Genomic DNA, 22,689 nt, shown 5'->3' with positions numbered 1-22,689 from the left:
GCTGATGGTTTCAGGCAAGGTCACCTTCCTCTGGGGAACAGCAGGGGTCTGTCAGGTGGATGACCTCCCTGGCAATGACCCGGAAATTCCAGACTGACTGGTTAAGGTTATGTTCCTCAGAGAGTTTTATGTAAAACTCACTACATTTTTCTTATGTTCGTTCATTTGCTGGGGATGGTGAAAACTTTTTTCTGTAAACTGGCAGTGGTTCATAGAATGGGGTCTAGATGATGAGGTCTGAGTTTTCTCTTTAATTCACTTGATATTCATAGATAAGAACCTGAGGCCCCAAGATAGAGCTCCACTCCCCAGATTGTGAATGTTGGAGCAGATTATTTTAAAATGAAAATGAAAATAACCCTGAGAGAGATAACAGGTTTTAAGTTATTTAAAACCTAACTGGATTTCCTTTTGCTCTTATCTGTTGAGGCAGCCTCTACCATCAGATACTCTTTGTTTATGTAGAGTCAGGCTCTGAATAAACAATTAAATAGTAAAGAGTAGAGGAAGCTCTGTCTCAAAGCACAAACAGGTTTGGTTGGCTGCCATTTTGATCTGTTTTGGTTTTTATGGTTGAAATTCCTTTGGGTTACAGTTTTGCCATAAAGAGAACAATTTGCACTTAACCTCACAATAGATTTTGGTTGACAGTCTTCAGTTGCCAACCTGGTATTAAAAACCTGTATTGGCCTTTTATTTTTTAAGTTCGGTTTGGCTCTGAAAAATTTTGATTCCAGGACTTGGGACCACATATTTACTGTTAAAAAAAAAAAAAAAAGCTATGCTTTTCATGTGGAATTCAATAAATTTGCATTCACTTTAGTATTTCTTTAAAAACCATATGGGGAAAGCAAAACTAGACATGTTTTTGCCATAAATCCTTTAATCATTCTTTTAAAAAAAAGCTACGGTGTCTGAGTTGAAACTTGCAGAATTTCCCCCCTCCTTGGATGTAAGCATTTTCTGGCTTTGGGCCATCAGAAGCATAAGTTTGTATCAGTAATTTAAATAGACTTTTGTATTAGACCTGAAAATGTTGCCTTTTTAATTGAAAACTTATCAATTATTTAAATTGCCAGCAGCCTGAGGCTGTTAATTTCATGTGTGCCGTAATAACGGCATACAGTGGTTTTGATGCATGTGACACGCAGAATGTCGCGTTGTGGTAAGGATTTGTCATGACAGTAGGTTGTGTGCTGTTAAATAATAACTAGCACATTAACCAAAGTCTGTTGTCACACATTAGCACCATTTTATGTGTTATTTAGAAGTTGTATTCTTTTCTTCATTAGATATATTTTTAAGAGATAATGAGAAGAAAACAAAGCTATAATAAATTGTCTTTTAAGAAAATGTAAAGTAATTTGGTCTCCAAGGAGATATTTAATGTATTGAGAGAATTCAGCAGCCAAGTGTTATTACAGCACCATTGTGATCGCTCTCTGCGTTTTGTTATGAGTTTGTGTTAATCAACAATCTGTTTTTATAGCGTAGTTTCTTGTAAGTTATGTTGTTAGAATATTCCACTTCTGGGATCGTGGCTTTTCCTCTGACACTATTGTATCTTTTTAATTTCTCCATAAAGTATTTTTTTAATTAGAATTTGAAATGCTTTATTAGAAAAAAAAAATACACCCAACCTACATATCCTGAAAACTAAATACCTGATCATTGCTAATTATTTAAAGGACCCTGTTAAATACTCCCTTAAAGTAGTTTAAATTGTTTTGTTGTTCTTGTTCTCCTCTCTCATTTTCTAGAAGGATAGACGATAGTCTGCTGCTTTTCTCCTCCCATCTTTTTGTATTGTTGTCTGGTAGTGCTGACCTCATTTCCTTACAGCATGAAACATCAGTGCTGGGCCTTATTTCGTAAGCTTTATTTATCATTGAGACTGAGTTATAGGTGGGGGTTGTTTTAATGTTAACCTCTGCTTTTAGGTGACCTTTCTTCAAGGAACTCAGCAGTACATCTTACTTTTGTAAATGGACTCGTATTTGTTTCTGCTAAATCCTGTGGCTAGTAAAGGGTTTATTACACTTAGTTCTCTTGATACTGAGAGGCTTGTATGAGTGGAAAACAGTATTAATAAGAATTATTTTCTTCATTTTGCCTAATCTCTCTATTTACACCATTTCTCCACATTGCCAGAAGAATGTGGGATGGGTTTAACTGTAACACCTCCCATTATGGCAGACATTGTGTATTATTGGAGTGTAAGTATTCCCTTTGACATACTTGACTCTAGTGTACCTTGTTAGATGTTGGGTACCATGAGGGAGAATACCCTTTGACTTCTGTAGCACCTTGTAAATTGGGATATGATTCACTTTATCCTAGTTTTATGCATAACTTGGAGATTGCCTCAGAAATCATAGTTGCTCAATAGATAGCCAGTGGAAATTTGCTGCATGACTCAGGGAACTCAAACTGGGACTCTGCAGTAGCCTAGAGGGATGGGATGGAGAGGGAGGTGGGAGGGAGATTTAAGAGGGAGGGGACATATGTATACCTATGGCTGATTCATGTTGATGTATGGCAGAAACCAACACAATTCTGTAAAGCAATATCCTTCAATTAAAAAATAAATTTTTTTAAAAAAGAAAAAAATCATAGTTGCTCAAGTAGAGTTGGAAGAAACCCTTAGAGGGTTCGTCTCAACTGTTTGAGACCATTGTCCAGCTGTCTCATTTTACAGATAAGGAAACTGAGGCCCAGCAAGATCAGATTCAGTTTGAGGTTATATTGCTAATAAATGGGAAGGCCTGGACACAGACCTAGGTCCTGGAATCCCAGTCTTCACTCCTGGTTAAGTGATGTTTTTGTTTTGGCATTTATTGAGATCCTACAGAAGAAGCTTTGCAAATACCACTGTTTTCCTGATAACAAAAAAATAATGCTACTTAGTAGCATGTTAGTGTACCTGAGTTTGAAAAGGACTATAAAGAAATACTCTGGGCTTTTGAAGTTTCCTTCCTACAGGGCTGAATTTTACCTTAGGATGTGTTGCCCAGTTAGCTGTTAAACTTTTAATAGCCTTAGGGCCTTTACGATTAGGAAGTTTTCTACATAGAGCAGAGATTGGAAGCTCTTTTCCACATGGTGCTTTTAAACATGCTCCACATTAAGTCAGTCCAGCTTACTTTGTAGACCAAAATAGCTTGGTCTTCAGTGAATGGTTAGTCCCATCGTTTGTCATGATCCATCCAAACAACTGGTAATACTCGATACTCTCCTGGTAGGGTAGGGAAACGGTGAAAAGAACAAGACAGGAAAACTGAATGCAATAAACAAATGGTGTTGGAAATTATTTAGCTTTTTTTTTTTAAATTGGAATAGTATCATGCTTTAAGGTATAGAGCATGACACTTTACGACCCCATGGACTTTACAGTCTATAGAGTTCTCCAGGCCAGAATACTGAAGAGGATAGGTAGCCTTTCCCTTCTCCAGGGGATCTTCCCAACCCAGGGATCAAACCCAGGTCTCCTGCATTGCAGGCAGATTCTTTACCAGCTGAGTCACCAGGGAAGCCTAAGAATACTGGAGTGGGTAGCCTTTCCCTTCTCCAGGGGATCTTCCCAACCCAGGGATCAAACCCGGGTCTCCCGCATTGCAGGCAGATTCTTTACCAGCTGAGGCACAAGGGAAGCCTAAGAATACTGGAGTGGGTAGCCTGTCCCTTCTCCAGTGGATCTTCCCGACCCAGGAATCAAGCTGGGGTCTCCTGCATTGCAGGTGGATTCTTTACCAACTGAGCTATCCGGGAAGCCCAAATAAATGGTGTTGTAAATTAGTTTTTTTGTTTTTTTTTTAATTGGAATAGTGTCGTACTCCAAGCTATAAGTAAAATTTTTGTATTTTTGTATCATCCTAGTCAAAGAATTAAACTTTTTTTCAGAGGCAGATTATTTTAACTTTCTTCTCTATGTTATCTGGGACATATGGATGTCCTTGAAATAGTGATAAGAATGTAGTGCCCCCTTATTTAGCCCCTCTTTGAAATACCTCAGGACATTTTTGCTAACAAGAAGCAGAAGCAGATGGCAGTTTGCATCAGATTATTAGGTAGCTCGTGGAAGCAAAGGAAGAGACAGCATAAGCAGGCCTCAGTCAGGGTGGCACCAGAGTATTCTGGGGCTTTGAACCACCAATATTTTGTCATTAATATGTCCACGCTCTTAGTTCAGCTCCCTCTCTATGGAGGGCTCAGGATGACCTACAGTTTGGGTCCTCTGGGGTCCTATGTTGAGGCAGCTGACATGAGGGGACCGAAAAATGCAGGACATCAATTAGGCTCTTAGGGGCTATCGTAGGAGCTTCTCTTCCAGAGAGATGTGGACTGGACAGAGATGATGGACGTCTAGCAGTCAGGTTGCTATGGGGCATAACCAAGGCATTAGGCTCTTGTTAGCACCTCCAAATGAACCCATTCTCTTAGGGCCAGTTTTACTGGAAACAAGAGGGGTGTTTTCTATATATATCTGAAAGGTGAACATAAATTTGCTATAACACAGTAAAGTTAGAGGAGTTCAGTACATTTTCAACTCATGACTATAATATGTCCAAAAAGGTATAAACTGTAACTGGAAATTAAAACAAGTTGTCTCTATTATTACAGGTCTCTCTGTTATATATTATTTACTCATCCTCACTGCCTTTTCATTAATTTTTTTAACAACATCTGAGCAGTAGGCTGAATCTTTGTTGAACACGATTGGAGCTGGCTAAATAAAGTAGTCTACTTGTAAGGGAATGTCCTGTTTGGCCTGCTATCTTTATGACCTGATGCTCCTGTTTTATTTAAGTGGTAGGTTCCCTGAAGCTATTTAAACTTCTCCTCCTTTGGAAGTATGGCAGAATTGCTACAACTTAGAGATCAGGTGAAAGGCCAGTGTAGGCAGTGCCTCCAGCCAACCATGGTGGTGACCAGTAAAGCCTTAGCTGAGAGGATCCCACAGGTTTTGGACCCATCGCTGAATACAAGTTTAAACTTCTGCCAACACGCATTACCTGAAACTCGGCCAAGTTGAATTTCATCTGCTGTTGGCTATCCAAACTTCAATTCCTATTAAGACCATCTGGAGTTCCCTAACATCATTTATAGTTTTACTGTCCAAAACAAATAGTGTTATCGTTAAACTTGGCCAACTTACTGTCTGTTTCATTTTCAAATCACTAATAAATACATTTGTCTGGTAACGTTGATCTATAAAGAGGCCCCAGAGTTGTTCCCTGCTGACCTTTCATTGGAAGACTTTTCATTGTGATTTTCTTTCTCTTCATCTAATCAATCCATGGCCATATGTGGACCCTTGGTCTAGAGTCATCTAAGAAAGAACATGTGTGCCTTGTAGTCACCTCAAGGCAGAGGAAATGAGTTTTCAGGGATTGAAGCCAGATAATAAAGATAGTTATTAATTTGGTATTCAAAATAGATTAGCTTCATATGTTATTTTTGACTAAGGAGCTGCTGTGTGCTTCTTAAGAGGTGAGCATCATAGAAGGGATATGTCTTAAATTTAAAGTATAAGAAATAATTCAAAGAAAGTGTAATTGATGACATAGCTGAGTGTAATTGTTGTAATTGAATTTGTAGCCATCTGACAGAGTTAAGGTTGTTGAGTTCTTCACCAGGAAAACTAAATTATATAACCATGGACTGCAAATAGTTCGTTAGTTTATTGATTATTGCTGTAATTACTGACTCAGCTACATATAATGGGGTATGCTTGGAGTATTGACAAAACAGGAATTTAAAAATTTTATCATTAATAGGAAAAGCCAGCATGCTTATTTTTTTATAAGTATATCCTCATACTGTACTCTTTATATTGTCTGCTTGAAGGCATGCTAAGGAGAGATTAGAAACCTTTCTGTTATAAATGTATAGAAGAATAATAAATTTGATTTGAGTTGATATGTAAGACTTGCCACTAAGTTAGAGATCTAACCAATGAGAATACGTAGTCATTATGTCTGTATTATTTCCTATTGGCCTTCTCCCCTTGAACATATGCAGAGTGGCCATTATGCATATGCTACAGTGCTATGGCTAGATACTCTACTAGCTTCTTAGATTTTTTGGAGACAGGTCTTTTTGAAAATGTGAGGAAATGTATTTATTCTTTTCCCAGAAAATTCACACAGTGCAGCATTTCACCTAGGAGTTCAGGAAGTTCAAGGATCTCCCAAGGCCCATATAGACACCAGATTAACACCTCTGGCATAAGACATAATAAAATACATGAGACATGGTCCATGCTCTTGATGAACTTCCAGATGGAGAAACAATGTTCCTTACAGTACCTTTCCATTTGTATTATTATTTATAGGGGAGTTGAGGGCATACTGACTCAGCCTTGATGAACATTACTTAAATGCTGCCTCTGTACTTGGTCTGAAGATTTCGGCAGTCTTGTTTAGTGGTTTCTATGTCACCCTATTGTTATGGCCATTTTTCTTGTATGTACTGTTGCTTGGAAGTGGGAGAGTCATAGTAACATGGTGCCCTATTTTAAGATATCTTTCAAGTACTTTATAAAATTGTTTCTTATATACCAGCTTCTATGATTGTGATGTTCCTGACACCTCTGTGAGGTGAACAAGGCAGATATTTTTTTCATATTTACAGCTGAGAATACTGAGGCACAAAGTTGCCTGCCTTTCTCAAGGTCACATGGCTGGTAAATGTAGAGATGGGACCTGAGATCACTCACTGATTTGCCCCTTTATTCATAGAGCCAGTTTTTTTTGTTTTGTTTTGTGTTTTGTTTTGGCTGTTCTGGGTCTTTGTTGCTACACGTGGACTTTCTCTAGTTGCAGAGAGTGGGGGCTACTCTTCATTGCAGTGTGAGACTTGCTGTGGTGGCTTCTCTTGATGCAGAGCACAGGCTCCAGGGTGCATGGGCTTCAGGAGCTGCAGCACATGGAGCTTCGTAGTTGTGGCTCCTGGGCTCTAGAGCACGGGCTCAATAGTGTGGCGTATGGGCTTAGTTGCTCTGTGGCATGTGGGATCCTCTCAAATCAGGGATCGAACCTGTGTCTCCTGCATTGGCAGGCAGATTCTACCACTGAGCCACCAGGGAAGCCTCCAGCCAGCTTTTCATACAGTAAATATTTATCGGATGGCAAGTATCTAGCCAAGCCCTATGCTAGGTGGTAAAGATGCAGTGAACATATAGTTCACTCCTTCAGGAAGCTCATGGTTCAGTCAGGGAAGTTAACAAGAAAGGAAAGAGTGTTTCATGTGGAAGGACAGGAAAGACTCAGAAATACCAGGCAGAGTGATCAGTGCTCTCATATACCTAAGCATTTAGTATTCTGTGAGCTCAGAGAAGGAGCACCGGATCTAGCTTTGAAGACAGATAAGACTTCCTGAAGAGAGTAGTGTCTAGGTGGAGTAGCAAGGACAAGGGGACTGGAAAGGGTGTTTGAAGAGAGAGAATAGTGTGTTTAAAGGCCCAGGTGAAAGGATGCCTGGTGTATTTAGGAGGCACTGCCTGTGATCATTGCGGTATGGACAGTGCGGGAGGGTTGAGATGAGGTTGCGAAGGCAGGTAGGCTCGATCATGGAGGGCCCTAGCTTGAGGAAATGAGCAGTGGCGAGAATGTAGAGTTAGTAAGAAGGTGATGGATTAGGTGTGGGGAAGAAGGAAAGGAGTGGTCTGGAGGGCTCCCAGATAGCCGGTTTGGGAGGCTAGGTCATGGTGATGTCATTCATCCTGATGGTGAGCCCATCTGTTGGAAGACAGGCCTAGGGCATGAGGGAGGGTGGGAGAGGTGGAGACCTGTTGAATTTGAGGGGGCCTCTGGACAACTAGTTGGGTGTGTTCCGAATCTTAGGAGAGAAATCTGGGCTGGAAATAAAGGTTTGTGATTCATCAGCTCCTAATTAGTCTCAGTGACTCCTCTGGTAATTGAAACCTTCGAAGTGGCTGAAGTTAACTCAAGGAGAGAATAAAAAAAAAAAAAAAGGAAGGTTGATGAAAAGCCATGGGAAACTTGAGTATTTAAAGGAGGAATGGGGAAAGAATCACTTACAGGAAACTGAGCAGTGTGGCAAGAAAGACAGAAGGCAAATGTGGAGGGGTGGCGGAGCCCCTGAAGAAAGAGAGGTCACCAGCCAGCACAGGGCCTGCAGTATATGAATACCTTCCCACCGCCCCCGGCCTCCGAAAGGCCAGGCGCCATGGCTTCACTCGCACAGGTGACAGTGGAGAAGCCAGGCTCTCCACCAGCTCAGCAGTCCACCCAGTAGCCTGCTTTAGTTCAATATTTTGAGGTATGAGAAATAGGAGATAGCTGATCTTTTAAAAAAAAAAAAAGAAATGATTATATTTTAATACACAACCAAAATATGAAACACCATAGTAAATTGATGGCAATAAAATATGGTATTTCATTTGCATTGCATGACAAACAGTTAGCATCCTTAGTCATAAATGAGAATAACTTACCTTTTGACTCTCAACTAGCAAACAAACATTTTATGTTCTGAGTGCATGGACTAGAATGAAAGGAGTGTTTTTCTTGGTTGACTGATAAATGGTTTACTACATTTGTCAAATAGGTGTGATGATATTCCTAGAATAGGATGGGGTTGTGAGAAATTAGATGAATAAATGTAAATATCTAGTATTGTTACCAAGCAAGGACTCATGTGAATGAGGTACAGAACGCTCTTGGCAGTGGGTGTTTGTAGTGAAGTGGAGGTTTATTTATCGGGCACCAAGCCAGGACAACGGGCAGCTCATGGTCCAAAGACCTAAATTCCTCCATGGCTTTCAGGTCGGGGTTTTTAAAGACAGTGTGAGGGGTGGGGGTCATAGGAAGTTGATCAGCTCATGGACCTTCTTCTGATTGCTTGGAGGTGAGGTTACAGGGTAAGGTTTCAGGAATCTCAACCTTCTGGTTCCAACCAGTATGGGTCAGTTCCAACCAGTTCCAACCAGTGCTTGTGGTCAGCAAGTAGTCACCATCCTCCACCTGTTCCCTTTTAAATCTCTCAACCACTAATCATTACAGTTTACAAACGCCTTCACTAATCTATTGCTGCAGTTTAATTTTGAGCTTCACAGTAACCCTATATAACAGTTTCTGTAGAACACAGATATGCATCAGATTGTTAACAATATCCCTTCAGGAGGAACTAAGCAGGCCTGTGATTCTGTGGTCCTAATAGTTTACTCCTTGCATCTGCTCTTTGGAACTCAGGGAAGCCTAGGAGACTAGTCTTTTTCTACAACAAGAAACAGAGGGCACGGAGGGGCTTTTGAACCCAGGAGGGCCCTGAAGGGTCTTACTTAAGTTTCAATCCCTCCTGTTTTTTTGATACTCCTTAATACTGAGGGGAACAGAGGTGGGACGAGAAAGGGAATAAAGGTTTGGATGGAGAAATTAATCATAAACTTGGCAGGGGCGTTGAGGGGCTCTGTCTCAGTATTGAGCCTAACACACAGTAGGTATCCAGTGGGTGGGAGTTATTTCTGGGTGTATCTCTCTTGCTGTCTCTTTGTTTTCTCTCCTTTCAACAGAGGACTTGTGCCTTGTAAAATTAAACTGTGCTGTATTGGAACTCAAGTTTTTATGTGGCAGATTTCCATGAAGAAAAAAGTGTTGTAATTATTGATTGGATTGTGCTGTTAGAATTAGAATTAGGTCCCTAACAGATAGGAATACTGTATGATAAACTTGCAAACAGAACAAAGCCAAAAATTGTACTTGTTATCCCCTTGTTGAATCCGGCCCTCTGTTTCAAATTAATTAGATTTTTGGATAACTATGCTAAACTTTGTCACATCCTTATTAAAATTGTTTAAGGATTTTGAAGAACATCTCAGAGGGACTTTGAAACTAATCTGAGTCTGGTACTGGAGATTCCATTAGCAATCACAAAACTGATTAATCTTTTACTCAGTTAGCTTATTGATTATTGCTGCAATTACTGCATGTAACAGATTCTACAGGGGATACCAGAGAAAACAACGTTTTATAACTGCCGCTGACGTGTTCAGAATGAATGCAGTCTTTTGTACTTTTCATACATACCGTTTTTGTATCTTTAAATCCTGGAACACTTGTGCTTAGAAAGTGCTGTGCTTAATGTTGTTTCACTGTTAGGAGATTCACTTTTAAATCTCTCAACTATTAATCATTACCGTTTACAAATGCCTTCACTAATTCTATTGCTGCAGTTTAATTTTGAGCTTTACAGTAACCCTATATAATAGAGAAGCTATCTTTATTCTCATTCAGAGGAAACTAAGGTTCAGTGAGGTTAAATGACCTCCTGAAGGCTTTGCAGATTAATAAATGGCAGAATTGGTATCAGGCTCCATTTCAGTCAGTATGTATCAGACACCTACTATGTGCCAGGCTTTGTGTTAGGGGTAATGAAAGCTGGATAGGATAATAGAGGTTGAGCTAAGAAAGCTTTTTGGATAACTTTAAATTATAGCTCTATTAATGTTATAATGATCACTTTGTTATTTTTCTGTCTAAACCATATCATTAATAAATACCTTGGTGTAAAAGATTTAGATTTTTGTCTAGTTTGGTTGGTTGTCTTTTCATTTTGTTTTTATCTAGTACAAACCTAGTCTTTGTCATTATTGCTTATTTTATCACTATTTAGAACAAAATTGGAAAGAATCCCTCTAAAGGGAAAATACATAAAACCCTGAGAGAGGATGAAGATCTAAAAGGAATTTGCTTTATAACTTGTTAAGTGCTCTCATATTTTCTCGTGTGAGTCTCACAATAATCCTGTGGGTACATACCACCTTCATTTTACAGCTGAGTAAGCTGAGACACCGTGAGCATTTCTTCACTGAAGTCATCAGTTGAAAGTGGCCAGTCCTGAGATCCCAGGGCTCGAGTCTCTAAGTCGTCTCAGTGCCTTGCTCGTCTCTCTGGGCAGCACAGGCCTTGCGGCTCATCAGGACTGCTCCATGCCAGGAGCTACTGTGCATGGCCCACATTTTATCCTTGTCCGTTGAGGAATGCCATGTGAGCAGTGGCCTAAGGTCCGAGCCCCCTTGGCAGCCACTCAGCCGTCACCAGGCCTGCCCCTGAGGGATCAGTTGCCTAGGGTGGGCCCATGCCATAGGTTTACTTACTCCTGTTTATAGTTTGCCCTTGAGGGTGAGTTACTTTGGAGTGTGGAACACAAGACTCTGTGTTAATATGAACACAGATCAAACCCTGTGTTTTAGCAGGAGAAAATGTTCCTTGGATTTGGAAGAATTGTAGAAAACAAAAACAAATCCTAACCACTTGCTTTGAAGAAATTGTCAAGTGGCATGCTTAATATCATTACTGTGACTATGTTAATCAGCATACAGAGAGATGTTTATAGATTGCTAAAAAAATTCCTACAATGGTTATAAAAGTATGTATGGCTTGCCAGTTGATTTGGCGCAGCTCAGAAATGAAAGGGAAACCATTTTTATTTATATATTTTGTGAGGTAAATAAATAAAGTTGGAAAACAGGTCAATTTCATGCATGCAAGGTTTTATAGTAGGAAAAAAATACCTTGCACCTGTTCCGACCCTTTACATGTGAGGTTATTTGTTTTCAAACTTGACCCCAAGCACCAGTTTCAGGCAGCTGTAATTAACTTGTTAGATAAAAGCATAAGGACATTTTATTTGTTTTGATTTCCAGGGCTGCGGTCAAGTAGTAACTGGGATTGCTAACCTACTGCGCGGCGGCTAACTAAAGCCCAGCATTAGGCACAGGGAGCGCCGCCGCTGCTGCTGTCTTGCATCAGCATAAAAAGGCAGCAAGTTTCCTGACAGCTACTGATTGGAAAGGTGCTTGCAGCCTTCCAGAAGCAAGAGGGTACATGCCGTGGATCAATAACCAGCAAATTTCCCATTAAAAAGAATACCTGAGCAATGTTTCAAATAGCCACTGGCATCTTAATTTTCCATGGAAACCCCAAATACTTGTGTGCTGAGGACAAGTCATTTTCGGACAATTTTTCCAGACTACTTGTTAACAGTTATTGCTGTCCCATAAGGTTGACAGCCTACAAGATTGATATTTCATTTACTTGTCATCCCTGTTTGAGTAATGGCGAGCACTATATTTCTGTGATTTTAAGGAATATAGTTTCCTGAAAGACATTTGCTTTAGTATGTATTCCAGAGAGTGTATCACATGTTTATGCTGTGTATATATACTTTTACATCATAGAGGGAAAAGATCAGCTTCCTTTATGGTTTGAAAGCTCTCAGAAGGCAGGGTATCCTTCTATTAGCCCATAGCCATCAAAAATCCACTTTCACTTTGTTTTTAGGGTGAAGATTCTTAGACTTGTTACCTTGTGATTCTAAAGACAATATGGAATTTTGTAGCTCCCTTTTATTTCTAAGGGAAGAATAAACTCGATCTTGTGATAATTTTAATGTACATAAAAGCAATAAGAAGATATATGTACATGTTTTTTAAAAAGAAACTTTTAAGAATGTCAACAAATAATGATTATCAAAGAGAAATTTTCTGGAAATGTGATAGTTAAAAAGGAAATATGCATGTGTTTTTTAAAAATATTATTTACTTATTTTTGGCTGCATCAAGTCTTAGTTGCAGCATGTGGGCTCTCCATGGCAACACTCAGGCTTCTCTCTAGTTGAGGTACACGGATTCAGTAGTTGCCGTGTGGGCTTAGTTGCCCCACAGCATGTTCTTAGTTCCCTGACCTGGGATTGAACCTGCGTCCTTTGCCTTGGAAGGCAGATGGACCACCAGGGAAGTCCCTGCATTTGTTTTTTATATAGAAACAAAGAGCAGAAGAGGAGTTCTGCTCTTTGACAGTCCCTTGAAACACAAAACCAGTGGTTTTCATTGTTGATATTTTCCACCAAGAACATCATTTTGTTGTTTGTCAAGTGTTAAAAGAAGTCAGGGCACAGAAGCCATTTCCAGGTTAGGTGGAAATATGCTCATCAATTAACATATTAGGGAAAATAGGAGCAGACTGTAATACAGCCTACTGAATGAACTTGTTTATGATGCTATATGAAAGCTTTTTGAGTTTGGAACTTTATTTTTCATGCTCAAATTTTTAAAGTGAAATTTGATCTATATTCAGAAAACTAAGATCATGGCATTTGGTCCCATCACTTCACGGGAAATAGATGGGGAAACAGTGGAAACAGTATCAGACTTTATTTTTTGGGGCTCCAAAATCACTGCAGATGGTGACTGCAGCCATGAAATTAAAAGACACTTACTCCTTGGAAGAAAAGTTATGACCAACCTAGATAGCATATTGAAAAGCAGAGACATTACTTTGCCAACAAAGGTCCGTCTAGTCAAGGCTGTGGTTTTTCCAGTGGTCATGTATGGGTGTGAGAGTTGGACTGTGAAGAAAGCTGAGCACCAAAGAATTGATGCTTTTGAACTGTGATGTTGGAGAAGACTCTTGAGAGTCCCTTGGACTGCAAGGAGATCCAAGCAGTCCATTCTGAAGGAGATCAGCCCTGGGATTTCTTTGGAAGGAATGATGCTGAAGCTGAAACTCCAGTACTTTGGCCACCTCATGCGAAGAGTTGACTCATTGGAAAAGACTCTGATGCTGGGAGGGATTGGGGGCAGGAGGAGAAGGGGACGACAGAGGATGAGATGGCTGGATGGCATGGCATCACTGACTCGATGGACATGAGTCTGAATGAACTCCGGGAGATTGTGATGGACAGGGAGGCCTGGCGTGCTGTGATTCATGGTGTCGTAAAGAGTTGGACACGACTGAGCTACTGAACTGAACTGAAAGTATTTAGAAGATGAAAGCATGAAAGTTATGCTTGCTTGAAACTGGGCTACCTTTTTATCATGTTAATCCTGTTATCTTTGGATGGGTCATATCTTGTTTGCTTGTTACACAGTCTCTGTGATTTTGATTTCCATTGTCTGTACATTTTATATACAAATATGAATAATGTTTGATTAACTAACTGGCATATAGGTCCAAACTGAATATGAGGCATCTCCATTTTGCTTTGTAAAGTCCAGGGAAAAAGAACAAAAGGCAATTTGAGAAATTTCTACTAAAATACTTTGTGTCATTTTTAATATATATCATTTTCAAAACATTTCTAGAGATCAGATACTAACCTAAAGTCTTAATCAGCCATTTTTAGTCTTAAAGACAGTGTGAAGGATAACACTATACTGGACTTTCAGTTCTGAGTATCCACCATAGCCAGTTTGATGTGCAAATAGAGAAAAAGAATTCTCTAGGCTGATATGTATATACCAGCAATTTATGAAAGTACTGTGAATTAAACAACCCATAAGTGTCTGTTCCAGTGTTCATACATTACTGAGTAATCTCTTTCTATAATCTCTTTGCAGTATTATTCTACAATAATGGAACAGCAAGTAAATGGACAGTTAATAGAGCCTCTGCAGATATTTCCAAGAGGTAATGTTGAACAAATTCTAATCAACAATGATTATTTCAGCAAACTGTTTCATCAACAGTTATGTTTTCCAAAGGTTTAAATGCACATAACATGATGTTTAGCTCTTAATTTGAAAAAACAAAAGAAGTATTCATTACCATGGGGATTGCAGGCTATATTATAGTTATGGCAGATAAAATATCTAATTTAGTAGAGTAAATTAAACTAACTAGATTGTTTTTTGTTTTTGAAGTGCATACTTACATTCGCTTAAAGAACTCTTTGGGGGTCCACATGGTTTCTAAACCAAGGAAAATGAATGACTTTAATTTTGGATATTTATAAATTGTGGCTCATGATGGTAGCCAGAGCTGCTGTTAAGGAGAAAGCTCTCAGCTAGTGTAGAAGCCATGATTTACTAGAGGGTTTTAGGAGAGATATTTTGGTGGAATGTTTGGTGCTGGATTTTGGGGGAGATACATCTTCTAAATAATTGAAAATCCTCCTAAATAGGAATTTGATTTTTAAGGCTCAAAAAATATGAGCTGATGAGAGTGAGTCTTGGTGAGTCAAATCATTTGTTTTTCCCTTTAGGTTTGATAGTACTAGCCTTGTAACAGATATGATTGCTCAACTATATATAAATGTTTCCTCAAAGTTTGAATAATGGTGAAAAAGTACAGTTTAATTATATAAACCGTTAAGTCTTTCATCCATTATACATTGCCCTACTTGGAAGTCTGTGTTTTCTAACTGATGAAACAGATAAGAAAATTTCTCTGAGTCTTCTAGAAATAGCTTAATTAAAATAATTAGAAATTAAACTTACCTTCATTAACTGATACTGTACAAATAATCATGGTATGAGTTTTCCAATTAGGCATTCTAGACTTTCATTACCTGTAACTCTCTGAAGTTTAAATGGCTCAGTTAACCAGTAGACTGCTATTTGCACTGATGAAGTCTCCAAAGGCCGCTGGCTCGGCCAGCCCATGAGAAGGTCTGGGTTCAAGAGTAATGCTATTCTTTTAGTATTAAGGTGGGCAGCCGGCTTAGGAGTATTTAGTAAAGTATTGATAATAACTTACTAAAGAGCTAAGTAAATAAATAAAACTTGGCCATTGATAACATGTCTGAAACAATTATGATTAATTCAGTTCTGTTGTACCTGAAGACTAAAAGTTGGGAAAAAAAAAAAAAAAGAGAAAAAAAAAGTTGCCATTTCTATGTATCAGGCCAATAACAGGATGCAAATTATTTCTTAACAAGACAAGAGAATTTGGGGAAATTTCAGAACTCTTTTTCCATGAGGAGTATTTTTTTTTTACTGGCTGAAATCATTTCCATAAATTGCTTTCCTGCTTTATAACTTTATAGCTCTCTTGTAGCAAACCCTAGTACAGTACCCTGGATTATTGTAATTCTAGTGCCTTGGGTCTTCATTTCTTTTCTCCCATAATATTTACTTCTCTTCGTCCAGAATCTTTCCAGGTTCTCTTTGCTTTCTTTTATCTTATGAACAGTCCCTGTCAGCCTCCCTGTCCATACCATTGTGCTCCTCCCATGACAATAACAGCCATTTTTAGATATCTTCTCTGTTCAAGCACTAATATTGCTTTGTGTGTTGCCATTTCTAGTTCTCTCAAAAGTCCTGCCTGTTATTGCTTTCATGTTATAGTTGAGAATATTTAGGTCCAGCGACATTAATTAACTCTAGTGTTAGTCGCCCAATCGTGTCTGACTCTTTCTGATTCCATGGACTGTAGCCTGCCAGGCTCTGTCCATGGAATTCTCCAGGCAAGAATCCTGGAGCGGATTGCCATTCTCTTCTCCAGGGGATCTTCCTGACCCAGGGATTGAACCCTGGTCTCTTGCATTGCAGGCAGATTGTTTACCATCTGAGCCACCAGGGAAGCCCACTAAGTAGCTCTAGAGACACACAGTTTTTAAGTGGTTAATGTACACTTGGAATAAGAATTTTGTTTAAGTTGTAATTTGCTTAAAGTAGGAGAGCTGTTTGCTCTTATACAGGTTAAACTATTAGGGTGTATATGGGGGAAGTTTGGAGGACTTGATAGGAGTGTGGAGAAAAGTATGTTGTAGGGAGGAGATTCTTAAAAGAAAATATGTTAGACATGAGTGTTACATGTAGTCCTAGCACAGAATCTGCTGTTGTTGTTGTCTATCTTAGTCTATTAGTCTCCAGTTAACAGAATTAGCCTTCAATGAGAAGAATCTATTACCTTACAGTACATTATTAAATATAGTTCTTCCATGCCACATTTAAATTTTTTAAAGTGAGACTCAGTCTCCCTGTCTCTGTGGTTTTGTAGATACTGTTGTATAACTCTTCTTAGTTTTCTACTTTTTTTGCATATTTATCTACATAAAGTATAGATTTTATACAGTTTTATTTTTATATAATTTAATATATATAAAATTTTATATTAGATTTATATGAATTTGGAGTTTATGGAAATTTTTATAGTTAAGAGTGTAGACATTAGATATGTTACCTGGGTCTACTGAGTTGATGAGAGGCTCTCAGGCCCCATGTTATAAAGAATCTCTAGACTGAGCAAATCAGAAAGAGAGGAGAAAATGATTCTGTTCTAACAACAGGTCTTCTCATTCCAAGTGGCACACTTGTGTTGGATAGTAACTTCCCTGCTCAGGACTGAGTGCTCTTTGTAGTTAAAAGATATGTTAACTGTTAATAAGCATGAAAATTCCCTGGCTTTACAGTAACTGCTGACTCTACAATTTTAGAAAGTTAAGGTTACTGTGTTTTTTGAATACTGTTTAGATTTCCAGTTATAAAGATTTAAGAAGCCAATTGAGGAGCAAGGCAGATTTTAAGGTACCAGATAAGAGTTGATGCCTGTCTCTAATTCCTTAGTTACTCACTTCCTTACTAAATGAAGTTTATAAATGCACTGGTACTTCAGAGGAAATGCTCTGAAGTGTTTTCTTAGGAAGTATTAATGGTCCCTAAAGGACCAGGCATCAAGTGTATGTGACTGTTGTTTTGTTCAAAAAGTTAATTTCCATTTTAAGGAAAGAGGGTTTGGAGTCTTAATTTTAATGTATTTTACAAAAACAAATAAAAATGCTTTATTGAAGTTTAGATTTTTTTAAGGAAAATAACATAATAAATTTGAATATGCTTGAAATACACAAAACTAAAGCATCCGATGTGCTTTGTAATTATTACCTACATCATCTTCTTATTTAACAGCTCTATTTCTTGTCAGAAGCAGAGGGAAATACATGTACATCTGAGAAAGGAGCAAAAAAAAAAAAAAAAATCAGATTCATCCTTCCCCAAACAATCAATTAAAATTGACGACCCCTTAACATATAATATGTAGGACACCATAGTTTTCAGATGGAAGCAGCCTATAACATGGGCATGAAGCTCTTTATTTTTTTAACATCTGATGAAGAAACGTTTACTGAATTGGAAAAGTGTTGTACTAATCTGTAACTCAAGATGATGTAGAGAAATTAATGTTATTTTTCCTGGTACTGCTTTATCTTTAGACTTAAATATTAATAAATGTCAAGATTTGTAAGAAATGTGACAAAATTAATGATATCTCTGTATTGTAGCAAATTTGACTACTTATTGCTTTGCAAATTCATATTCAAACTTGACTATCTCATAAAATCTCTAGCGATCTTTTTGGCGTTAAAGGACCCTCCTCCCTCTCCTCTCCAAAAACCCTAGCTATTTTCATTGTAGAATAAGCGATAGCAGATATACGATGTAATAGAGTGAGGAAAGATTGCAGAAATTTGAATTATGAAAGGAATCTAATCATTTTAGCTCAGTTAACTTGATTTTTATATGTTTTAAGCAGAAATTGGAATTTATATGAGGTGGTGTCAGAAAGCTCTTTGCATTTATAAATGCTCACTCCTGCAAGTTAAAAACCCTGGTTCATAATTCCCACTCTGGGTCTTGGGAGCCACTTTTCAATCATTTCTCTCTGCTAATTTTGGTGTCACCCTCATTTCTTTTTAAACGATTCATTTTGAGCAAATTTGTAAATGGCCCTGATGTGTTCTACAATTTAGTCAATTACTGTTTCAGCCTGCAAGCCTCCTGGGGAACGGAACATACATGGCCTGAAGGTACGAATTTCAATAATTGTTTCAGTAAAGTTAGATGGATTTGTAATGCTGTGTTCCACTTATTGAAATGTCAAATAAAACTGCACTTTCTCAAGCTCTGACAAGCGATCCTTTTTTTTTTTTTTTAAATGGGATGTGGAGGGGGAGTCATCTGTAGTATTTGTTCAATATGTGTGTGTGTATGTGTGTGTGTGTGTGTTTGTATATATATAGGGGATTTGATCCCAAATTTTTAAAAACCTTTTTATTTTTGGAATTGTTTTATCGGTCTGTTTTTTCAGGATGATCCTGGCTACTGATCTCCACAAAGATTTATTTGAGTGAAAATATAGACTTCATTTCGGTGATTAATTAAGCACATAAGCATATTGCACACAGAATACCCCCCTCTTCTTTTGACATGTTTATGCTGGAAACATATATCTATTTAATGTCCTTTCATTGTTCTGTGTATTTTAAATTCTAGATTTCTGCTTAAGGCTTTACATTTAAAAGAAAAACTGGCTATTGTATTAGACTCAAGTGTTTTATAATTAATTACATGGACCTCATTTTTCAGTGAATAAGAGACATTCTGCAATATTCTGCCTGGTTTTAGAGCTGGAGGGATATGATAATGTGAGATTCGCTATTGGCCCCTGGATGTATTCTTAATATACTTTTTTGAACACATTGTTTTTTATATAAAACAAAAAGAAACAGTGAACCGAATTTCTTCTCTAGAATTGAATTCAGTTCTAGACAGTGAATTGAAAATTTCCCATTTATCTCTTTTTTTCCAGCACTATTTAAATATTTGAATAATGGCAGAAGCCAAGTATTATGTAATATACAGGTTGTACATTTTTTGTAACCTATATACCGAATAGACTCCAACCATGGGTTGGTCTAGCAACAAGCTAATTAACCTTCATAGTGAAATGAGAAATTTGTGGCAAATTATAGGTTAATTAGAACTGTGTCCTCAGAACACAGACTGATCAAGATTCTTTCTTTACTTGTAGGTGAATACCCGGGCTGGACCCTCTCAACACAGCAGCCCAGCAGTCTCAGATTCACTTCCAAGCAATAGGTGAGAGCACGCAAGTAAAATGTGCCCGTAAGCATGATTATCTACAGAGCTGAGGGTGGGGAAGAGGCTTGTGGGATGACACCTCTTTTCCATGAGACCACAAAAGTGTGTAATGTGGGTAAGAAGAAATCTGACCGGTTAAGTAACCCCAGCTTTGGTATTGACTGAAAAGAAAGGACCTCATAGAGAAAGATAAAATTAAACAAGTTGAACTGTTAATTTTGGTCTATGGAGTGGTTTTCCTTCAGTCTCCAGATTATACAGAACCAGAAAATTCAGTGTCTTTGGCCATTTCATGCTCTGATGATCTGGTTTGTAGGTTGTATAATACTTACTATTTCTGTCTTGCTTGTCCATCTTTTGTCAGTATGATGTTCCACTGACGCTTCCCCAGAAAGAGACAAGGAAAGAGTAAGGTAGTGAAATTTAAATTGGCCGGCCATGTTGTTCATTTTTGTACCTTTGGTTATATAAGAAATTGAGGTATTTTAGAAGGAAGACAGTTTTCATTAATTCATTCTGATGTTGTCCCAGACTGGGATGGATACTCAAGACTTAAGCCTCTTCAAAGTGTTCTTCTGACAGGCCTGAGAACTTACTTCTAGAAGATGAATGTCCTCAAGTAGACTGACCTGCTTAAGCTGAAAGAAATCTAGGTCTTATTTGTTATACATCCAGTTATTCCGCTGGTAGACGTCTTATTTCTATTCCTCTGGTAGACGTCTGATTATTGTGCTTGAAGATGCCACTTGAAGTGGTTGTTCTGTGTGTTTGTGTTCACACTGGTGACTGAAGAACCATCACAGAGCCAGATCACCCTTCCACTGTGTGCCCTGGTCTTCCTGGGTTTAGGGCAGTACTCAGTGCTGGCAGAGCCCTCATCTGCTGAGATGTAGGCTTCTACTTTCCCTTCCATGCCCCTCCTTACCCCCTCCACTCAGATCTTGGTTATTTTGCAGCTGGGCTTTACTGCAGGTAGAGTCTCTCCTCTTGACTCTTTCTTTGCTCTCCTGTCCCCTCCCCAAAAGTCACTTCCTTAGTTTTTTTTTTATAGTGTCAGTAGATCTTATCCACAGCTTTCCTGCTGTGAACACACTACTCTTAAAGTGTGTTTCTTCTTTAAACAATTTATTCTGTGTTAAAATACATCCACTGGTTTTTCACCAGTGGATCATCTGTCTCCTGGTCCTGAGGGGCAGGTCTTTTAGTCCTCATCCAGGTGCTCGGCCCTGCTCAGCAATGCTCTGAAGCCTCTCTCTTCATGCCTGTTGGGTACGTGAGCCATGGCCCACTGGGTAGAGGCGTGGGGACTGAGGGTCACTTGTTACAGTCCACTCAAAGAGGGCAGGGCCTTTAATCATTACCACTACTTCTAGAAAAAATGATGTTCAGACGGACTATGAGCCTTGAGTGAAAGTAAGGATTTTTCCTAGTGTTTTAGGTCAAAGTTCATCATGGTATAAAGAGCTGGATGAAGCTGAGAAAGATGATAAGACAGAAAAGCAGTAGGATAAATTTTCAGTTCTCTCGGGTTTGGTTTTAACCAAAACCAAAGTGAATTAGCTTGGCTTTTAAAAGACTATCATTTATATTCATGAAGTATTATATAATCTTTGATTATATTATATAATCTTTGAGTATTATATAATCTTTGAAGTATTATATAATCTCTTATATAATAAGAGACTGTCTGATCTAGTGGTTCTCAGCCCCTTGTTGCAGCATCTTCCTTTAGGGATATGACAACTTCCCAGATAGTAATGGTAGTTTGCTCCAAGAGAGATTTTTGTTATGGGAGGAGTGTCGTTGGAGAAGTCCTACAGGTGATTTTAATGTACCACCCTAGGTTGGCCATTTTCTGTGCTGTGTTGGTAACTAATCAGAAGTATTTATTGAGTGCCTCCTAGTTATTTGGTGTTGTCCTACCCACAAGGAATACATTGTGGTCCTTGTCCTCTGAAGTATGCTAATAGGAATATAAGACCACCCTACAGTATGCAAATAATTATACTTTACAATCATTGTTAGGAAGAAAACAAGCAGATTTTAAAGTGAAAGAACCCTGGGCAGGCGTGCGTTTAGATTTGAACTGGGTGTCAGAAGTGGGAGGAGGCAGTGACATTCCATTTCGGCCTGAAGGATGAGAAGGACCTAGCCACATCCAGAGCCAGAGAAGGGCATTTCAGAGGGGTGGGAGAGCATCAGTGAAGGCCCGGGGGTGGTAAAGGAGCTCCATGTGTTTGGAAGGAGGCCAGTTAGGCTGGAACACAGGGAGGGGTGCTGGGCTGGGGGAGGGCGTGAGGGGGTGGGGAGAGCAGTAGGAGTGATAGGAGAAAAGGAGGTGACAGGAGCCAGATCAGGTGTGGCCTGGTGTTGGAGTTTTCCTCTCAGTGTATTGGCAAGCCAAGCCGTTAGATGACTTTCAGCAGAAAAGCACCATGGCCAGCACTGTGTCTACAGAAGACTCTTGCCTGTGGTGTGGAGTAGGAGAAGGAGAGGCCCCCACCTAATCCAGCCTTCCTTGGGTTCCTGACTCCCCTCTCCTTGCCAAATGGTCGTCCAGGCGCTTCCTAAACATCCCTGTGGCAGTAACTGGCTGAAGTACCTGTTTTATGTTCATGTAGCCAAGTCTCAGCAGAGAAGGCAATGGCATCCCACTCCAGTACTCTTGCCTGGACGTGGAACCTGGTGGGCTGCCGTCTATGGGGTCGCACAGAGTCGGACACGACTGAAGCGACTTAGCAGCAGCAGCAGCAGCCATGTCTCAGAACATTCTTTTTCATGAGCTGAGCTTTGTGTCCTTTTAGCACCCACTTGTAAAGACTGAAGGAAAGTTATGACCAACCTAGACAGCATATTAAAAAGCAGAGATATTACTTTGCCAACAAAGGTCCATCTAGTCAAGGCTATGGTTTTTCCAGCAGTCATGTACGGATGAGAGAGTTGGACTATAAAGAGAGCTGAGCACCGAAGAATTGATGCTTTTGAACTGGGGTGTTGGAGAAGACTCTTGAGAGTCCCTTGGACTGCAAGGAGATCCAACCAGTCCATTCTGAAGGAGATCAGCC

The 22,689-nt window shown here is 39.1% G+C and overlaps 1 protein-coding gene across 8 annotated transcripts in view; it reads left to right on the top strand.

Moving 5' to 3' along the window:
* Positions 1-22,689, top strand: part of MAP2K5 (mitogen-activated protein kinase kinase 5) — a 266,618-nt gene that overhangs the window by 25,649 nt on the left and 218,280 nt on the right. For all 8 annotated transcript variants that reach the window (XM_006052082.3, XM_044925392.1, XM_006052081.3 and 5 more), the window contains exons 4-6: positions 14,363-14,432; positions 18,509-18,549; positions 19,554-19,621. In XM_006052082.3, the coding sequence (XP_006052144.1) occupies positions 14,363-14,432; positions 18,509-18,549; positions 19,554-19,621 (179 nt within the window). The remainder of the gene's footprint in view (positions 1-14,362; positions 14,433-18,508; positions 18,550-19,553; positions 19,622-22,689) is intronic.

The sequence above is a fragment of the Bubalus bubalis genome, chromosome 11 (genome assembly GCF_019923935.1).
Source record: "Bubalus bubalis isolate 160015118507 breed Murrah chromosome 11, NDDB_SH_1, whole genome shotgun sequence".
Lineage (NCBI taxonomy): Eukaryota > Metazoa > Chordata > Mammalia > Artiodactyla > Bovidae > Bubalus > Bubalus bubalis.
This window is presented reverse-complemented; position numbering and strand designations above follow the sequence as displayed.